Source organism: Oryctolagus cuniculus, chromosome 15 (assembly GCF_964237555.1).
Source record: "Oryctolagus cuniculus chromosome 15, mOryCun1.1, whole genome shotgun sequence".
In the NCBI taxonomy this organism is placed as follows: Eukaryota; Metazoa; Chordata; class Mammalia; order Lagomorpha; family Leporidae; genus Oryctolagus; species Oryctolagus cuniculus.
The window spans coordinates 28867033-28880973 of record NC_091446.1 but is presented as its reverse complement, the minus strand read 5'-3'; the positions used below and the strand labels follow the sequence as shown (position 1 = coordinate 28880973).

Genomic DNA, 13941 nt, shown 5'->3' with positions numbered 1-13941 from the left:
AGCTGGGCTGATCTGAAGTCAGGGGCTTCTAGGTCTCCCACAAGGGTGCAGGGGCCCACGCACTTGGGCCATCTTCTGCTGCTTTCCTAGGTGTATTAGCAGGGAGCTGGATAGGAAGTGGAACAGCTGGGACTTGAACAGGCATCATATGGGATGCTGGCACTGCAGGTGGCAGCTTAACCCCCATGCCACAGTGCTGCTGGGCCCAATAAATGTGTCTTCTAATTCCATCTTGCATGAGCTTTTTGAAGTGCCCTTGTATGTACCAGAATGCCTGGAAATTTGTTTTAGAAATGTAGAATAAGGGCTAGCTTTGTGGTGCATCAGATTAAGCTGCCACGTGAGGCACCAGCCTCCCATCTCTCACTACCGTGCTGCTAATCCAACTCCTGGCTCATGTGCTTGGGAAGCAGCAAGTGAGTCGCTGCCACCCACGTGGAAGACCCAAATGGAGTTCTTGGCTCTTAGCTTTGGCCTGGCCCAGCCCCTGATATTATCACCATTTGGATGAAAGATCTGTCACTGTCAAATAATTCTTTTAAAAAATTAAAATGTAAGACTTAGGTCCTACTCCCCTTCCCAGATTAAATCCACCCCCCTACACACACACATGCATTTTTAGTTCCGGGGGTGAGGAGGGGTACAGGAATCATTTTTAACAAGTCCAGCAGGAGTGGTTTTTTTTTTGTTTTTTTTTTGTTTTTTTTTTTTTGACAGAGTGGACAGTGAGAGAGAGAGGTCTTCCTTTCCCATTGGTTCACCGCCTAATGGCTGCTGCAGCCGGCGTGCTGTGGCCGGCGCACCGCACTGATCCGAAGGCAGGAGCCAGGTGCTTCTCCTGGTCTCCCATGGGGTGCAGGGCCCAAAGACCTGGGCCATCCTCCACTGCACTCCCGGGCCACAGCAGAGAGCTGACCTGGAAGAGGAGCAACCGGGACAGAATCCGGCGCCCTGACCGGGACTAGAACCCGGTGTGCCGGCGCTGCATGCAGGCAGAGGATTAGCCTAGTGAGCCGCAGCACTGGCCCTCCAGCAGGAGTTGTAAAATAAGAAATCCAGAGGTCCTGTCAGAAGTACTTGTGAGTGGCATTTTCTCATCTCCCTCTGATGGTCTCAGGTTCCCTTTGGATTTGCCTAGAAGAGCGGTGAGAATGCACGATGTCCTAAAGGGGCTGGCGAGGGCTCTGTTGCCAGGTGGGGAAGCGGGGCTGCCTTGGCAAGGTCTTCCTGGCCTCCTGGGCCCGGCGGACAGGCCTGGCACCTGGGCCACAGTGTGTGAGAGCTGCGCCCTGGAGCCAACCTGCTGCAAAGCTGTTCTCTGCAAGGGGAGCCATGGGGGTGGGGGTGGCTCCTCCCAGGCCTGCCTTCTTGGGGGTCTCTCCCAGACTGGCTGGAGCCAGGCCTCCCTAATCCTGCAGTAATCATTCCCAGCCCTTGGCTGGTTAGGCCTCATCCAGGGTCTGTAACATTGAACGGCGGCCATGGCTTCCAGATGCACAATAGCAGGTCAGGCCTACCTAGAAGACACGAGTTCCAGGTTCTGGCCTCTCGAGCATGCTTGCTGTGTTCTCAGGAAATCCTCTGGGGGACTGGGGGAACCGAGGACAGAGAGATGTGTGCTTTCCTGTTTGGCCCCACCCTCCTAGCAGACTCCTCCACACAACACAAGGCAGAATGATGAGGGGGAGGGATGGTAATACCCCACCCCTGACCCAAACACGTGCCACTCCATTCCAGGAGTCCCTGGAGCCTAGAAAGAAGCAGGGGAATCAGTAGTTCCTGCCTGAGGCCCCTGGAGTCCAGTGTCCACGTCTGCAGCCAAAGAGGCTTGGAGCAAATTACCTGGGACAAAACCAGCACTCTGCCTGCGCCCTGGTGGAGGTCAAGCAGCTGAGTTCAGGAAGGGCCTGGCCAAGATGGTGTGTGTCCCAGCAGTGGACGGCTGGGAGAAGAGACAAAACTCACTGGAGTCTTCCATAGCCCAATTAGCCTGCAAATATGACCCAGACACCTGCAGGCCTGGGCCTCTCCTGGGCTACCTGCGCTGCCAGAGGGGAGGGAGGGAGTCCTTGGTGCCTCCCTGCAATACAGGCCAACTTCCTGTTTGTGCCTGTGGGTGGGACTTTATGAGCCTAAGGGAAGCAGAGCCATGGCCTGTGGGGGCCAGAACTGGCAGGCTGCTCACCTAGCCAGACAGCGACTCCAGGGAAGTGGGTGGTGCAGCTCCAAGCTGAGGTGTGTGTGTGTTGGGGGGGGGGGGGCGCTGCTTTGGTGAAACCGAGTTCTCTTTGCTTCCCAGGGGTTTTCCCTCTGGGGTGGTGGTGGTCTGAGAGTGGGCGGGGCCGGCCTCCCAGGGAGCAGGGGCGGGTGGCAGAGTCAAGCCCCATAGCCAGTTTAGGGCACCCAGGTAACACAGGTCTTGGTCACATGCTAGAGGCCCCTTGCCCAGGTAGAAAGCCAACGGCAGTAGGCTTAGCAGCCATGGGCTAGCTACTGTGGGGCTGGGTACTGTTTTGGGTCTAATGTTGAGGGGGTGCTGGGCAGACCACTCCCCTCCCTGGGTGGGGGGCGCGGCCTCAGCCGGCCCGCCCCGCCCTGCTCCACCGGGTCCGGCCAGGCGGGCTCCCGGCGTCCGGCGTCCGGAACCCGGAGCCCGGAGCCCGGAGCCGGAGCGGGCGGGGAAGCCGGCGTTCTCGCGACGAGGAGGTGGACGCGCTGGGGCAGGAACCCAACCGGAGCTAGAGCGGCGGCGCAGGTGACGCTGGGTGAGTGGTGGCGCGGCGGAGGTGCAGGAACTCCCGCCTTCCGCACGCCGCCGCTCCGGAGCGAACTTTCCGCGGCTAGGAAAGCTGGGGGTTGGGCTGAGGAAGGGGGGGTTCCCACTCTCTGGGGCGCAGGCGATGAGTCTGAGCAGGGAAGCAACACGGGAACTCACACGGACGGCTCCCCACGCACGCACCTGGGACACACGCACACACGTGCACTCGGACAGGACGCGCCCGTGGGTTACCCTTGCAGTCCAGGGGCAGCGCCACCGGCCCGCGCGGACCCCCAGCCAGCAGGGCGCCCCGCTGTTTAGGCCGGGGGGTGGGGTTGGGGAGAGGGGCTGTCCCATCACCGCCGACGGGGGCGGGCCGGGTGGGACGCATCCGGACGCTGCTGCTTCCCGGCCGCCTGCAGGTGAAGGCTAAGACGTAAACAGGGACGGAGCACGTGATTGCTCCGCAAACCAGTGGGCTGTGTCCCCCAACGCCGCCACCAGGAGGGGACCTCCTCCCCTTCCCAGGGCGTTTGCTGGGACCCACGGGGGCTGAGTTCCTTTCTCCGCAGGAGCCGTGCTAAGCCCTCTCCCAGAATGGGGAGCACACCGGCCCCTGGAGCCGGGGTGGCATAGAAGGGCTGGAGATGGATGGGCTAGGGTGGGTAGGGTTCCTTGGATTCCTCCCGCCTTTCTCCCCGACATTCTTGGTGTCCAAAATGTGTGGGAGAGGCCCTCAATGGCAGTGGACAGCTGCCCCAACCCCTGTCGCAGCCCGGGGAGCAGCTGCCCCAGTGCCTGCCAGTCCCCTTCCTACAGCCACCTCCGCCCCTTGCAGAATCGGTAGCTCCTCCTCCCGGTGTAGGAGGCGAAACCCATCCATGCCAGAGTGGGCGCCCCCTCACTGCCGCCCTGAGCCTAAACGACCCCTCAGTGCCCAAGTGGGCCTGCCCCTACCCTCAAGTTGTAGGCAGGAGAGCAGCCCTCCCCCAGGAGCCAAGGGAGCCGGGCTGGTGCCTCGCTCCCCGGCCCCACCCCCCAGCACTCCACCATGCTGATCCCAGCTGCTGCCTGAGCCTCCGGGCGCGCTGCCAGCAAGGGGAGGCGGCTCTGAGTGCCCCAGGAGGCCGGGATCAGGGCACGACCAGAGGAAGGGGCTCTCCACTGGGGAAGGGGCTCAGTCTGTTTTTGCGAAGCTGAGGGTCTGGGGTGAGCCTGAGGTTGGCTGGGCTATGTTTCCCTTTCCAGGGAAAAAGAAAGAAAAACAACCCATCGAGCTAAAAATAGAGCTGAGCGCCGGCCAGGGCTGTGGCCTGGAAGGGGGGGATGCTCCTTCCTGGGGCAGAGCCCAGCTCTGGCTGGCCTTGGCCCTGCGGGGGAGGGCTGCCGTCTGGGCGAGGGAGGCCGTCCTCGCCAAGGCCAGCGGGCATCAGCTGACCTGGCCAGGTCACAGAGACCCCTAAGGAAAGGTCTGTGTGATAGAGTGCATGCAAAACACGGTGTGCAGTATGAGAAGCTGTTTGTGAGTACTGCGAGGCTGTCAGCATGTGAAAGATGCTGGGAGGTGCGAGGGCCTGCGAGTTGTTGTGAAAGACTTAATGCACAACCGGTGTGACGCGGGGCTGCGCGGGAGCTGGCCTGGGAGTGCATGGAAGGAGGCCTGGGGGACCACGTGACGGATGAAGCTCTGCGATTGCGGCTGCCCGAGACTGAATGTGGGAAAGGTCGTGTGGGTGTTAAGATGTTGTTTCCAAGAGGGTGAGCATATGCGTGACCCTGAGGAGACCGTGGAATGTTGTCTGGTGGGAAGCTGGTGTAGGCTTGGGCTGTGCCTTTCCACTGGGGAGGCCAGAAGCCGCCCTTCCCCGGGCAATGACCCTTCTCTTAGCCAGCGACTCCAAGGGAAAGTTGGGGAGTCCAGAGCCGCGCCAAGGGCAGGCCTGGGCTGGCGTCCACGGGCACGGGCTGTGGAGTGGGAGAAGACCCCCCTGGGTCGGGGGGCGAGTAGATGTGCTCTGAGAACCGACCGCCAGGTGGCGCCGCCTCCGCAGATCCTCGTGTACCGCCTCCAGCCCGCTGTGGGGTGGGCCAGGCAGGGACCTGGCCGCGGCCCCCGACTAGTGCTGGGGCGCAGGGCCCCGGCAGCCGAGGAGCGGCGGGCAGCTGACCCTCGGCTTCCCGCTCTGGACTCTGAAGCTGGAGAGTGTCTGGGGCGGGCTTCGATTAGAGAAGCGAGGGGGAGGGGCCGCCGCGCCGCGCCTTGGCCCTTTGTGCTCGAACAATGACCAGCTGCCGCTGGCCCCGGGGCCCGGCTCTGGTAGGGGGTGACCCGCCCGCCGAATCCACAGCCGACCGAGCCGTCCGACACGCAGTCACCGAGACTCGGCGGGAGGGGTCCCGCTCGCCGCCGCGCAGCCCCTGCGTGCGCCCCAGCAGACACGCGTGACGTGGGGTGCCTGCGCGTGTCCGCGCCCCGGGGCGGGGACGCCCCTCGGACCCCTCCCCCGCGCCGCCCCGCGCCGCGCCGCCCACTCGGGCCGGGAGGGGACTGGCCCGGGCCGGGTGCGCCGCCGAGGCGGAGGCGGGGCCCGGCCGGGTCGGGCCGCTCCGAGTGGCCGCGCGCGGGCCGGAGCCGGGCGGCGCGCCTGTGGAGCGCTTGGGGCGGCCCGGGGCTGAGCATGGAGCAGCGCGGCGGAGGTGAGGGGGAGGCCGGGGCCGGGAGGAGACCCGGGGTCGCCCCCAACTTCTGTGCGGCGGCGTCGGGAGGGGAGGCGGCGTTCGGCGGCCGCCGTGCTGGTGGGGGGGGGGGGTCGTCGGCTGAGTGGGGGTGGGCGGGGGGAGGGGTCCCGGCTTCCTGCCTCGGAATGGGAACTCGGATCCCAGACTTGAGCCTGCGTGACTGTTCTTGGAGTTGAGGTGGGAGGGCGACTTTCCCGAACTCCTCAGCCCCCAAAACAGGTCTGCGCGAGCTCGGAGCGCGGCCAGAGCCGTCGCTGGCCCTGGCTGAGCCCCAGCCCTCAGCCCTCCGTCCTGCCCACCGCGGCGATTACTCGGGAGAGCGAGGGGTTCCCTTTGCCCACAGCCACGGCGCATTTCTCAAAATGGAGCCTCGGCTTGCCCCTCCTTCTCAGTCGGGCTCTGAGAGCGGGAGTCCTACTGGCTGGGCCTGGCTGGCCGGCTTTCGTCGCTCTGGGTCTGGGGGGCCTTGGCCTCTTGCGGTTCCGGGGCCTGGCGCCATGGGCCGGCCTGCCTGGCTTCCTTGGCCGCCTGACCCCCGCGCCTCCCTGAGCCTTTGTCTCGGCCTTTGGCTCTTTCTCCGAGTGGGCCCATCGCCTTCCTTCAGTTTTCACTTTTCTCTGTGCTCCCTGAAGAGGAGAAATGCGGACAGAAATGCCAGCCCGCATGGCCCCCTTAGCAGCCCCTTCCCCCGTCCTGTCCGTGCCTTACGTGGCCCTGCAGAGGGAGGAGGAGGCTCCCGGGTGCCCGCGTTGCCCAGGGCTGGAGCTTGGGGTGCTGTCAGGCCCCAGCCCTGCAGCCAGGCCCACCATTGCTCCCAGCAGCTCCTCCGGCAGTCTGGACTGACACCGACCTGGTTCTTGGTGTCTTTTCACTTGGGTAGAGAGGAAAGGGATGAACTCGATGGAACACAAGCAAGAAAGAAGGGGAACAGCTCGGACAAAGGTGGTTCCCCCTCTCCCCACACTCCAGAGTGAAAACTGGCGGGTTCCCTCGCACTCCCCGGTGCCCGACATGCCTGCCCTCAGAGCCTTCTCTGTGGGTAACCCGGCTCTGGCCGGCCTGCTGTGCACACACAGGAGTTCGCGGGGGGGAACCCATGTCCTGGGTTCCTCTTCAGCATCTCAGCACACTCACCTGTTACCTGTGCATTTACTACTCCTGCGTACTTGCATGGTGACCCTTAATTACACACGCATACGTGTGAGGTTCACACGTTAGTTCACACCTAGACGGGTGTATGTATTGAACATGTCCAAACACACACTCATGTTTTCACACGCATTATTCCTGGCACGCAGTGCTCACTCTGCTGCCCCTGGGCATAAAGGCGGCCATGAAGACCTGTACACGCACACATTCCTACTCCCAGGAAGTTTTCTGTCCGCCTCCTTGGCCTGCACGTTCTGCATGATGATTTCGGCAGATGCCAGAGCCCTGGTGCTCTGCGGCCTCGGGACCGGAGGGAGTTCCCCAGGGAGGCTTGCTCTCCCCTTCCAGGAAGGAGCAGAGCCCGGGGAGGTGGTGAGGTCTTGGAGCAGCTGCCAGAAGTGATGGTGGGGCTTCCGCCTCCATCGGGGTTTCTCTGGAGATGGCGGAAGCTGGAAGCTTCTGATAGAGGTTGGAGTCGGGCAGCGCCCATGAAGGCTCCTTTAGGCCCCATGTCACACCCTGACTGGGTATGGAGAGGGTAGGGGTTGTCATAGAAACAAGCAAGTGCCTGCATCACCTCCAGGAGGCAGGTGTGTGTGCCCTGAGAGCTGTGGACTGCCTGTTTGGCCAGCTCCACCCTTGCCGCCTCTCTGTCTGGGAGAAACTGAGGCCCAATAGGGGGAGGTGGGGCGCTGCTTGGCCTTGGCTCTTTGTTCCCTAATTATTGTCTGAGTTGCTGGTGGTGTCCTTGAGGTTGTCGCTGCCCAAACTGCCCTGTAACGAGGCCACCTGTCCCAGGAGACTGGGGACCTGGGCCAGGTGCTGGGAGAGAGGGCTTCTTGCCTAACCTGAGTCCTGGTCTCCGTGGGGCTGCAGGTCTGGGTCTGGGCCTCCACTGCCAGGTGGCCCTGTGCAGGCTTCCGATCCCTTCATCTCTGCCTGGTGGCCCTGTGCAGACCAGGGAGCAGTGGTCTGGGGCCCAGAGAGAAATGAGATTCGTGCCAGTACTTGGAAGAGGAGCCTTGGGGGGGGGGGGGGGTCAGGGCGTTGTTACTCATGTCAGGAAGGCGTTTGGCCTGGATCAGGGGACAGCACAGGGACTCAAGGCCTTGTATAGGGAGAGGGTATAGGATGCTGGGATTCTTTTTGTTTTGTTTTGTTTTGACAGGCAGAGTGGACAGTGAGAGAGAGACAGAGAGAAAGGTCTTCCCTTGCCGTTGGTTTACCCTCCAATGGCCACCACGGCCGGCGCACTGCGCCTATCCGAAGGCAGGAGCCAGGTGCTTCTCCTGGTCTCCCATGGGGTGCAGGGCCCAAGCACTTGGGCCATCCTCCACTGCACTCCCAGGCCACAGCAGAGAGCTGGCCTGGAAGAGGGGCAACCGGGACAGAATCCGGTGCCCTGACCAGGACTAGAACCCGGTGTGCCGGCGCCGCAAGGCAGAAGATTAGCCTACTGAGCCATGGCTCCAGCTAGGGTATAGGATGCTGGAATTCTGATATCAGTGCCCTGCTCACAGGTTGTCCTGGAGGCCCCTGGCCAGGCCCGAGCCTCCACCGCCATGGCCATCGTGCACACTCTGCCAGTGCCGCTGGAGCCCGCTCCTGAGGCCGCCACTGCCACACAAGCTCCAGCCATGGGCAGTGTGAGCAGCCTCATCTCCGGCCGGCCCTGCCCCGGCGGACCTGCTCCTTCCCGCCACCATGGCCCTCCGGGGCCCACCTTCTTCCGCCAGCAGGATGGGCTGCTGCGGGGTAGCTACGAGGCACAGGAGCCACTGTGCCCAGCTGTGCCCCCCAGGAAGACTGTGCCCGGCGCCAGCTTCACCTACATCAATGAGGACTTCCGGACAGAGTCACCCCCCAGCCCGAGCAGCGACGTGGAGGATGCCCGAGGTCAGCAGGCGCGCAGTGCCCACCTCCGTGGCCCCCCACCCAAGCTCATCCCTGTCTCGGGAAAGTTGGAGAAGGTGAGGACCAGCCCCTTCCTTGGGGCCCTGAGGGGAGGTGGGGATCCAGAAGCCTGTGTAGAGGAGAGCGTGGGCTCCAGCTTCGCCAGCCCAGCCCTGCCTCGATTTGCTGTGGGACTTTAAGGAAGTCAGGGCCTCCATTTCTGTCTCTGTAAGGTCCGAGCCGCAGGTTGGCCTCGTAGGGTTGTTAGGAGAAGTGACTCAGACAGTGCTGAGCATGGGGCCAGCGCCTAGCAGGTGCTGGGTACGTGTTGGTTGCTTGGATGACTGTCAGACAACTAACTCCCCGTGAGATTTGCGCAAGGCCTTAACCATGCGGCACCTCCGTTTCCCGCGTGGAACGTGGGGATGCTGGCAGAAGGCAGCTGTGGCCCGGGCAGTGGTCGGTGGTGATGAGAGCGAGACCTTCCTAGTCGCTTGGCGTCGAGCGGCCGCTCGGGAGGCACTTGGCAGTGGTAGCGATTGTTGGGACTGCACGGGGTGGGGGGTCAGACAGCTGCAAGGGGGACTTGGCAGCATGGGCAGCTCATCCCCAGGCCACTCGGCACTTCTTTTCAGAACATGGAGAAGATCCTGATCCGCCCGACAGCCTTCAAGCCCGTGCTGCCCAAACCTCGAGGCGCTCCGGCCCTGCCTGGCTTCCTGGGGCCGCGGGCCACCGGGCTGTCCGGGAGCCAGGGCAGCCTGACACAGCTGTTTGGTGGCCCTGCTTCCTCCTCCTCCTCCTCCTCTTCCTCCTCGGCTGCCGACAAACCCCTGGCCCTGAGCGGCTGGGCCAGTGGCTGCCCGTCGGGAACGTTGTCTGACTCTGGCCGAAACTCCCTGTCCAGCCTGCCCACCTACAGCACTGGGGGCGCTGAGCCTGCTGCCAGCTCCCCTGGCGGACACCTGTCCTCCCACGGCCCTGCTCGGGGGCCACTGCCTGGGCCAGCCCGAGGGGCCCCCACTGGGCCCTCCCACTCGGACAGCGGCCGGTCCTCCTCCAGCAAGAGCACAGGATCCCTGGGGGGCCGCGTGGCTGGGGGCCTCCTGGGCAGCGGGGCCCGGGCCTCCCCTGACAGCAGCTCCTGCGGGGAGCGCTCCCCGCCGCCCCCACCGCCCCCACCCCCGTCAGACGAGGCCCTGCTGCACTGTGTTCTGGAAGGAAAGCTGCGTGACCGGGAGGCGGAGCTGCAGCAGCTGCGGGACAGTCTGGACGAGGGCGAGGCCACCGTGTGCCAGGTGTGGTCAGCGGCAGAACGGGGGGCCTGCGGGCGGGGGGAGACTGCACCGCATGGCCAGAGGCCCTGGGAATCCAGGAGCACTTCTTGGCAACGTGGGTCCTTAACCTTCCTGAGCCTCAGCCTCCCTATGAAGGGGAATCTTTCTGGCCCTGGGGGTAACTCAGAGGTGAGGAAGGCAAGAGCACAGATTGCCTAGAGCGGCGCCTGGCACCTCCCGAGCGCTGTTTAAGTGCGAGCTCTTATGTGGTGCTCGTCTCTATTGGCATAGAAGTCATTGCTACCGCTGTTGTGATCGCTTTGGTTCGGTGGCACCTCCCCTCCCAGAAGCCAGGGCAGTGGGCCCCTGGAGCCAGGAGGGCCGGCGCTCACCCACCGTTGGGGGACCTGCCAGGACCCAGGTCTGCCCTCTCCCGCACAGGTGCTGGAGGAGAGGCAGCGGCCACGGCCGTGGGAGCGGGAGGCGCAGGCGCAGCAGGCGGCCCAGCGGGCGCAGCGGGCGCAGCAGCTGCTGCAGCTGCAGGTGTTCCAGCTGCAGCAGGAGAAGCGGCAGTTGCAGGATGACTTCGCGCAGCTGCTGCAGGAGCGCGAGCAGCTGGAGCGGCGCTGCGCCACCTTCGAGCGGGAACAGCGGGAGCTCGGCCCGCGGCTCGAGGAGACCAAGTGGGAGGTGAGCCGGCCACCCCCGGAGGGCCTCCCCTTCCTTGCTGTGAAATGAGGAGCCCACTGAGTCCCTTTCTGGGTGGGAGTCCCTTGGGTCTCCTCCCTGGGCTAGTGCCCACATAGCCAGTGGCGCCCCAGCTCTGCCACCTTGCCTGTGAGGTTGGTACTGTTTACCTCCCCACTGTGTAGATAAGGAGACTGGGGCCCAGTTCACACCTAGCAGTAGCAGAGCCAAACGTGGAGCCCAGGTAGTGTGGCTCTAATCGTCTGCACTCTTAACCAAGACACCGGAGTGCCCCAACCACTCCCACCCTGCAAGACCCGCTGCTGCCCAGGCCCTGGGCTCGGTGCTGCTTCCGCCAGGTCTTTCTGATGCCTTAAAGACAGGAATAAGATTGGAGTGTGCAGTCCGCTGCAGCAGCTTGATGTCGGTGTCTCCATCTGTAAAATGGGGGTCACAGTGGGACCCTCCCTCGTGCAGCGGCCAGCACGTCGTCACCCAGGAACTCCCGTCTGTCCTGACCCCTCCCACCCTAGGTGTGCCAGAAGTCGGGCGAGATCTCCCTGCTGAAGCAGCAACTGAAGGAGTCTCAGGCAGAGCTGGTGCAGAAGGGCAGCGAGCTGGTGGCCCTGCGGGTGGCCCTGCGGGAGGCCCGGGCGGCGCTGCGGGTCAGTGAGGGCCGGGCACGGGGCCTGCAGGAGGCAGCCCGGGCACGAGAGCTGGAGTTGGAGACCTGTTCCCAGGAGCTTCAGCGGCACCGCAAGGAAGCCGAGCGGCTGCGCGAGAAGGCCGGGCAGCTGGACGCCGAGGCAGCTGGGCTCCGGGAGCCCCCTGCGCCCCCTGCCGCCGCTGACCCCTTCCTCCTGGCTGAGAGTGACGAGGCCAAGGTGCAGCGGGCGGCAGCCGGGGTGGGGGGCAGCCTGCGGGCACAGGTGGAGCGGCTGCGGGCGGAGCTGCAGCGGGAGCGGCGACGTGGCGAGGAGCAGCGGGACAGCTTCGACGGGGAGCGGCTGGCCTGGCAGGCGGAGAAGGAGCAGGTGATCCGCTACCAGAAGCAGCTGCAGCACAACTACATCCAGATGTGCCGGCGCAACCGGCAGCTGGAGCAGGAGCTGCAGCAGCTCAGCCTGGAGTTGGAGGCCCGGGAGCTGGCGGACCTGGGCCTGGCCGAGCCGGCCCCCTGCATCTGCCTGGAGGAGATCACGGCCACCGAGATCTAGGGCCGGGGCGTCTCGCTCCGCAGGGAGCTCTGCCCAGGGGCAGCAGCCACAGATCGCTCGGGCCCCGGGACCCACTGAGCATCCCCGGGTCAGAGGACCCCGGGGCCACTCGTTTCCCTGGGATCTCAGCCCCTGGGCCTCTGCGAGAACTCGGGTTGCCGTGTGATGTGGAGGAGCAAGGTCAGGCCCCTCGAGGGTCGCTGTGTTCACTGTCACCCAGAGCCCCCATTCACTATATCTGTGTCACTCCCCAGTTGCTGTCAGTGCCACTGCCAACACCATCCAGCCCAGATGCCCACCAGCCCACTCCAGCCAGGAGAGCTCAGAGGGGAAGGGGCCCCTCATCTCCACATTCTTCCCCCACCCCAAAGCCAGAGAAAGCCAGATGGCGCCAGCTGCTCCAGATGTGCCTGCCCCTACCCTGCCTGGGCTGGGGGCTGGGGCTGGGACCGGGATCCGCTCCCCAGGCTCCAGCCCTGCTGCCCCCTCCTCAGGTGAGGGGCTGAAGTCAGACCAAAGGAAGAACTCAGAAATGTCTTGTTTATTTGTGTTTGTGACCAAGCAGTCCCTCCCAACACCCAGGTTTATGGCCTCGTTTTCAAGTGTATATTTTTCACACTGTAAATTTGTACAAACCCAAAGAAAAAATTAAAAACCTTTTTTGTTTTTAAAAAAAGAACGAGCTGGTCAAGTGCATACACGCTGGGGGAGGTTGTGTGACCCTGACCCCATCTGTCTCCTGGGTGTTCCCCTCCCCACAGAGAGCTCTTCTAGGGAGACAGGGTATAGGAGGAAGGACAGATCCAGTGCAGAGTGGGGGGTCCTAGTGGCTCACAACATGACGTGGTCTCAGGGTTTGAGGCACTGGCGCTGCTTGGGGATGGGGAGCCCTGGAAGGCCCCTTTGCAAGCCCACACCCCTCAGAGTGTGCAGAATCAACAGTGGGGGTGTTAGGAGAAAGTGCCTGCCCACGGGACTTGGTCTCTGGGAGGCTGGGGAACAGCGCGCAGCTGGCACAGGCTGCCCACTAGCACTCTCCATGGACACCAGGCTTATCTGGAAAGGAGGGAGCCTTACAGACAAGTGGGAGGGGAATGGAGGGGAGGGGTGCAAAGATCAGAGCCACCAATGTACAGCCCTGGGGAGGCAGGTGGGGCCGGAGGGGAGGTTCCTGAGTGGCAGCGAGGTTCTCAGGAGAAGTATGGGAGGCAGCAGAGGACTTGAGCCCAGGGAAGATCAGGTCAGTGTGAAGGGTGGCGGGGTACGTGGGGAGAGGCCTGGTTAGTGTTAGTGGCAGGAGGCTGGAGGACTGGGGGGGGCACTGGGCTGGGAGTCTGCCGCCGGGGCAGGTCAGCCACAGTGGAGGTGGTCCAGGAGTCCTGAGAGCCAGGGGAGAGGACCTGAATAGTATCAAGAGGTAGGTGGGCAGGGGAGCGGTTGACGGGAAGGCGGCCATCAGTGACAGCGGAGTCACGGGGTGAGGACAGAGGGCCAGGCCCGGGGACCCTGACCACCAGCTCCATGGGCTCGCGAGCCTTGTTTCGGTAAGCCCGGCGGATGGTGTCCACTGCTCGCTGGTGGGTCACCTGCTCCAGGCTCTCCCCGTCCACTGCCACCAGCTCGAAGCCAGCCTGGGTGGGAGGTGGGAGAATCAGTCTCCTCCTCTCCTCACCTCCTCCCTGCCCCCAACCCGAAAGCAGTGCCCTCTCACCTCCACCAGCCAGGACACTCCTCCCCCATCTGGGTACAGGGGATGGACAATGGGACTTTTGTGCCCAGAGCTGTTGGGGGCAGGGTGGGGCACAGACAATGGCCCTTTGTCCCTTGGGGCTCTGGGCAGAACAGGATGGGCCATCTTTAGGTCCAGGGAGCATGAGGGGACCGATCATCCCAGTGCTTGACCCCTGTGCCCCCCAACCAGCTTTAAACCACCAGGTTTACAAGCTGAGTGTGGAGCAGCCTCCACTCTGCCAGAATTCAGCTCTGCGCCCAGGGAGTGGCCCGGTGGCCTCCACCCACCTGCAAGGCCCCACTGAGGAAGGCGGCCCCCCCAGGGAAGATCTTCTCTATCTTCACCATGGGCTGCACCTTGGACTCGATGCCCCCCGAAATGCTGATGCCTGGTGAGGGAGAAACACCCCGAAACCCAGAGTTCTCAGGAGGAACCTAGGATTCCCTCCCCAAATCCAGGGCCCCAGACCTCTCCCAAATCCCAGCTTCT

The 13941-nt window shown here is 63.8% G+C and overlaps 3 protein-coding genes across 16 annotated transcripts in view; 2 read left to right on the top strand and 1 right to left on the bottom strand.

Annotated features, from left to right (window-relative positions):
- The first annotated feature begins 2101 nt into the window (after positions 1–2101).
- On the top strand, positions 2102–12396 carry LZTS2 (leucine zipper tumor suppressor 2). Of its 10 annotated transcripts, XM_070057361.1 has the most exons (6): positions 5211–5455; positions 6319–6439; positions 8167–8616; positions 9175–9837; positions 10231–10506; positions 11037–12396. In XM_070057361.1, exons 2-6 carry the CDS (start codon positions 6389–6391, stop codon positions 11718–11720), a joined length of 2124 nt encoding a protein of 707 aa, XP_069913462.1. In that variant the 5' UTR covers positions 5211–5455; positions 6319–6388; the 3' UTR covers positions 11721–12396. The 10 variants fall into 10 exon arrangements, with proteins under 10 accessions (XP_051680075.1, XP_051680073.1, XP_069913466.1 ...); XM_051824115.2 differs by lacking the exons at positions 5211–5455; positions 6319–6439 and adding an exon at positions 2102–2235; XM_051824113.2 differs by lacking the exons at positions 5211–5455; positions 6319–6439 and adding an exon at positions 2632–2755.
- The window catches only part of PDZD7 (PDZ domain containing 7), a 19055-nt gene continuing 17003 nt past the window's right edge, over positions 11890–13941 (bottom strand). Inside the window, exons 17-18 of the mRNA XM_051824103.2 lie at positions 13740–13840; positions 11890–13351 (exon numbers count right to left, since the gene is read on the bottom strand). Coding sequence (XP_051680063.1) covers positions 12962–13351; positions 13740–13840 — 491 coding nt within the window. The 3' untranslated portion in view covers positions 11890–12961. The remainder of the gene's footprint in view (positions 13352–13739; positions 13841–13941) is intronic.
- SFXN3 (sideroflexin 3) overlaps positions 12559–13941 on the top strand; it is a 46223-nt gene continuing 44840 nt past the window's right edge. For all 5 annotated transcript variants that reach the window (XM_070057372.1, XM_070057367.1, XM_070057366.1 and 2 more), the window contains exon 1: positions 12559–12960. In XM_070057372.1, coding sequence (XP_069913473.1) covers positions 12559–12960 — 402 coding nt within the window. The remainder of the gene's footprint in view (positions 12961–13941) is intronic.

What these genes read in the sequence shown, in the direction of transcription:
- LZTS2 (XM_070057361.1), top strand. Translation starts at nt 6,389, where the DNA reads ATGAACTCGATGGAACACAAGCAAGAAAGAAGGGGAACAGCTCGGACA. An exon ending in GCGAGGCCACCGTGTGCCAG is followed by an intron (nt 9,838 to 10,230) that starts GTGTGGTCAGCG and finishes GGGACCTGCCAG; the next exon opens with GACCCAGGTCTGCCCTCTCC. An exon ending in TCGAGGAGACCAAGTGGGAG is followed by an intron (nt 10,507 to 11,036) that starts GTGAGCCGGCCA and finishes CTCCCACCCTAG; the next exon opens with GTGTGCCAGAAGTCGGGCGA.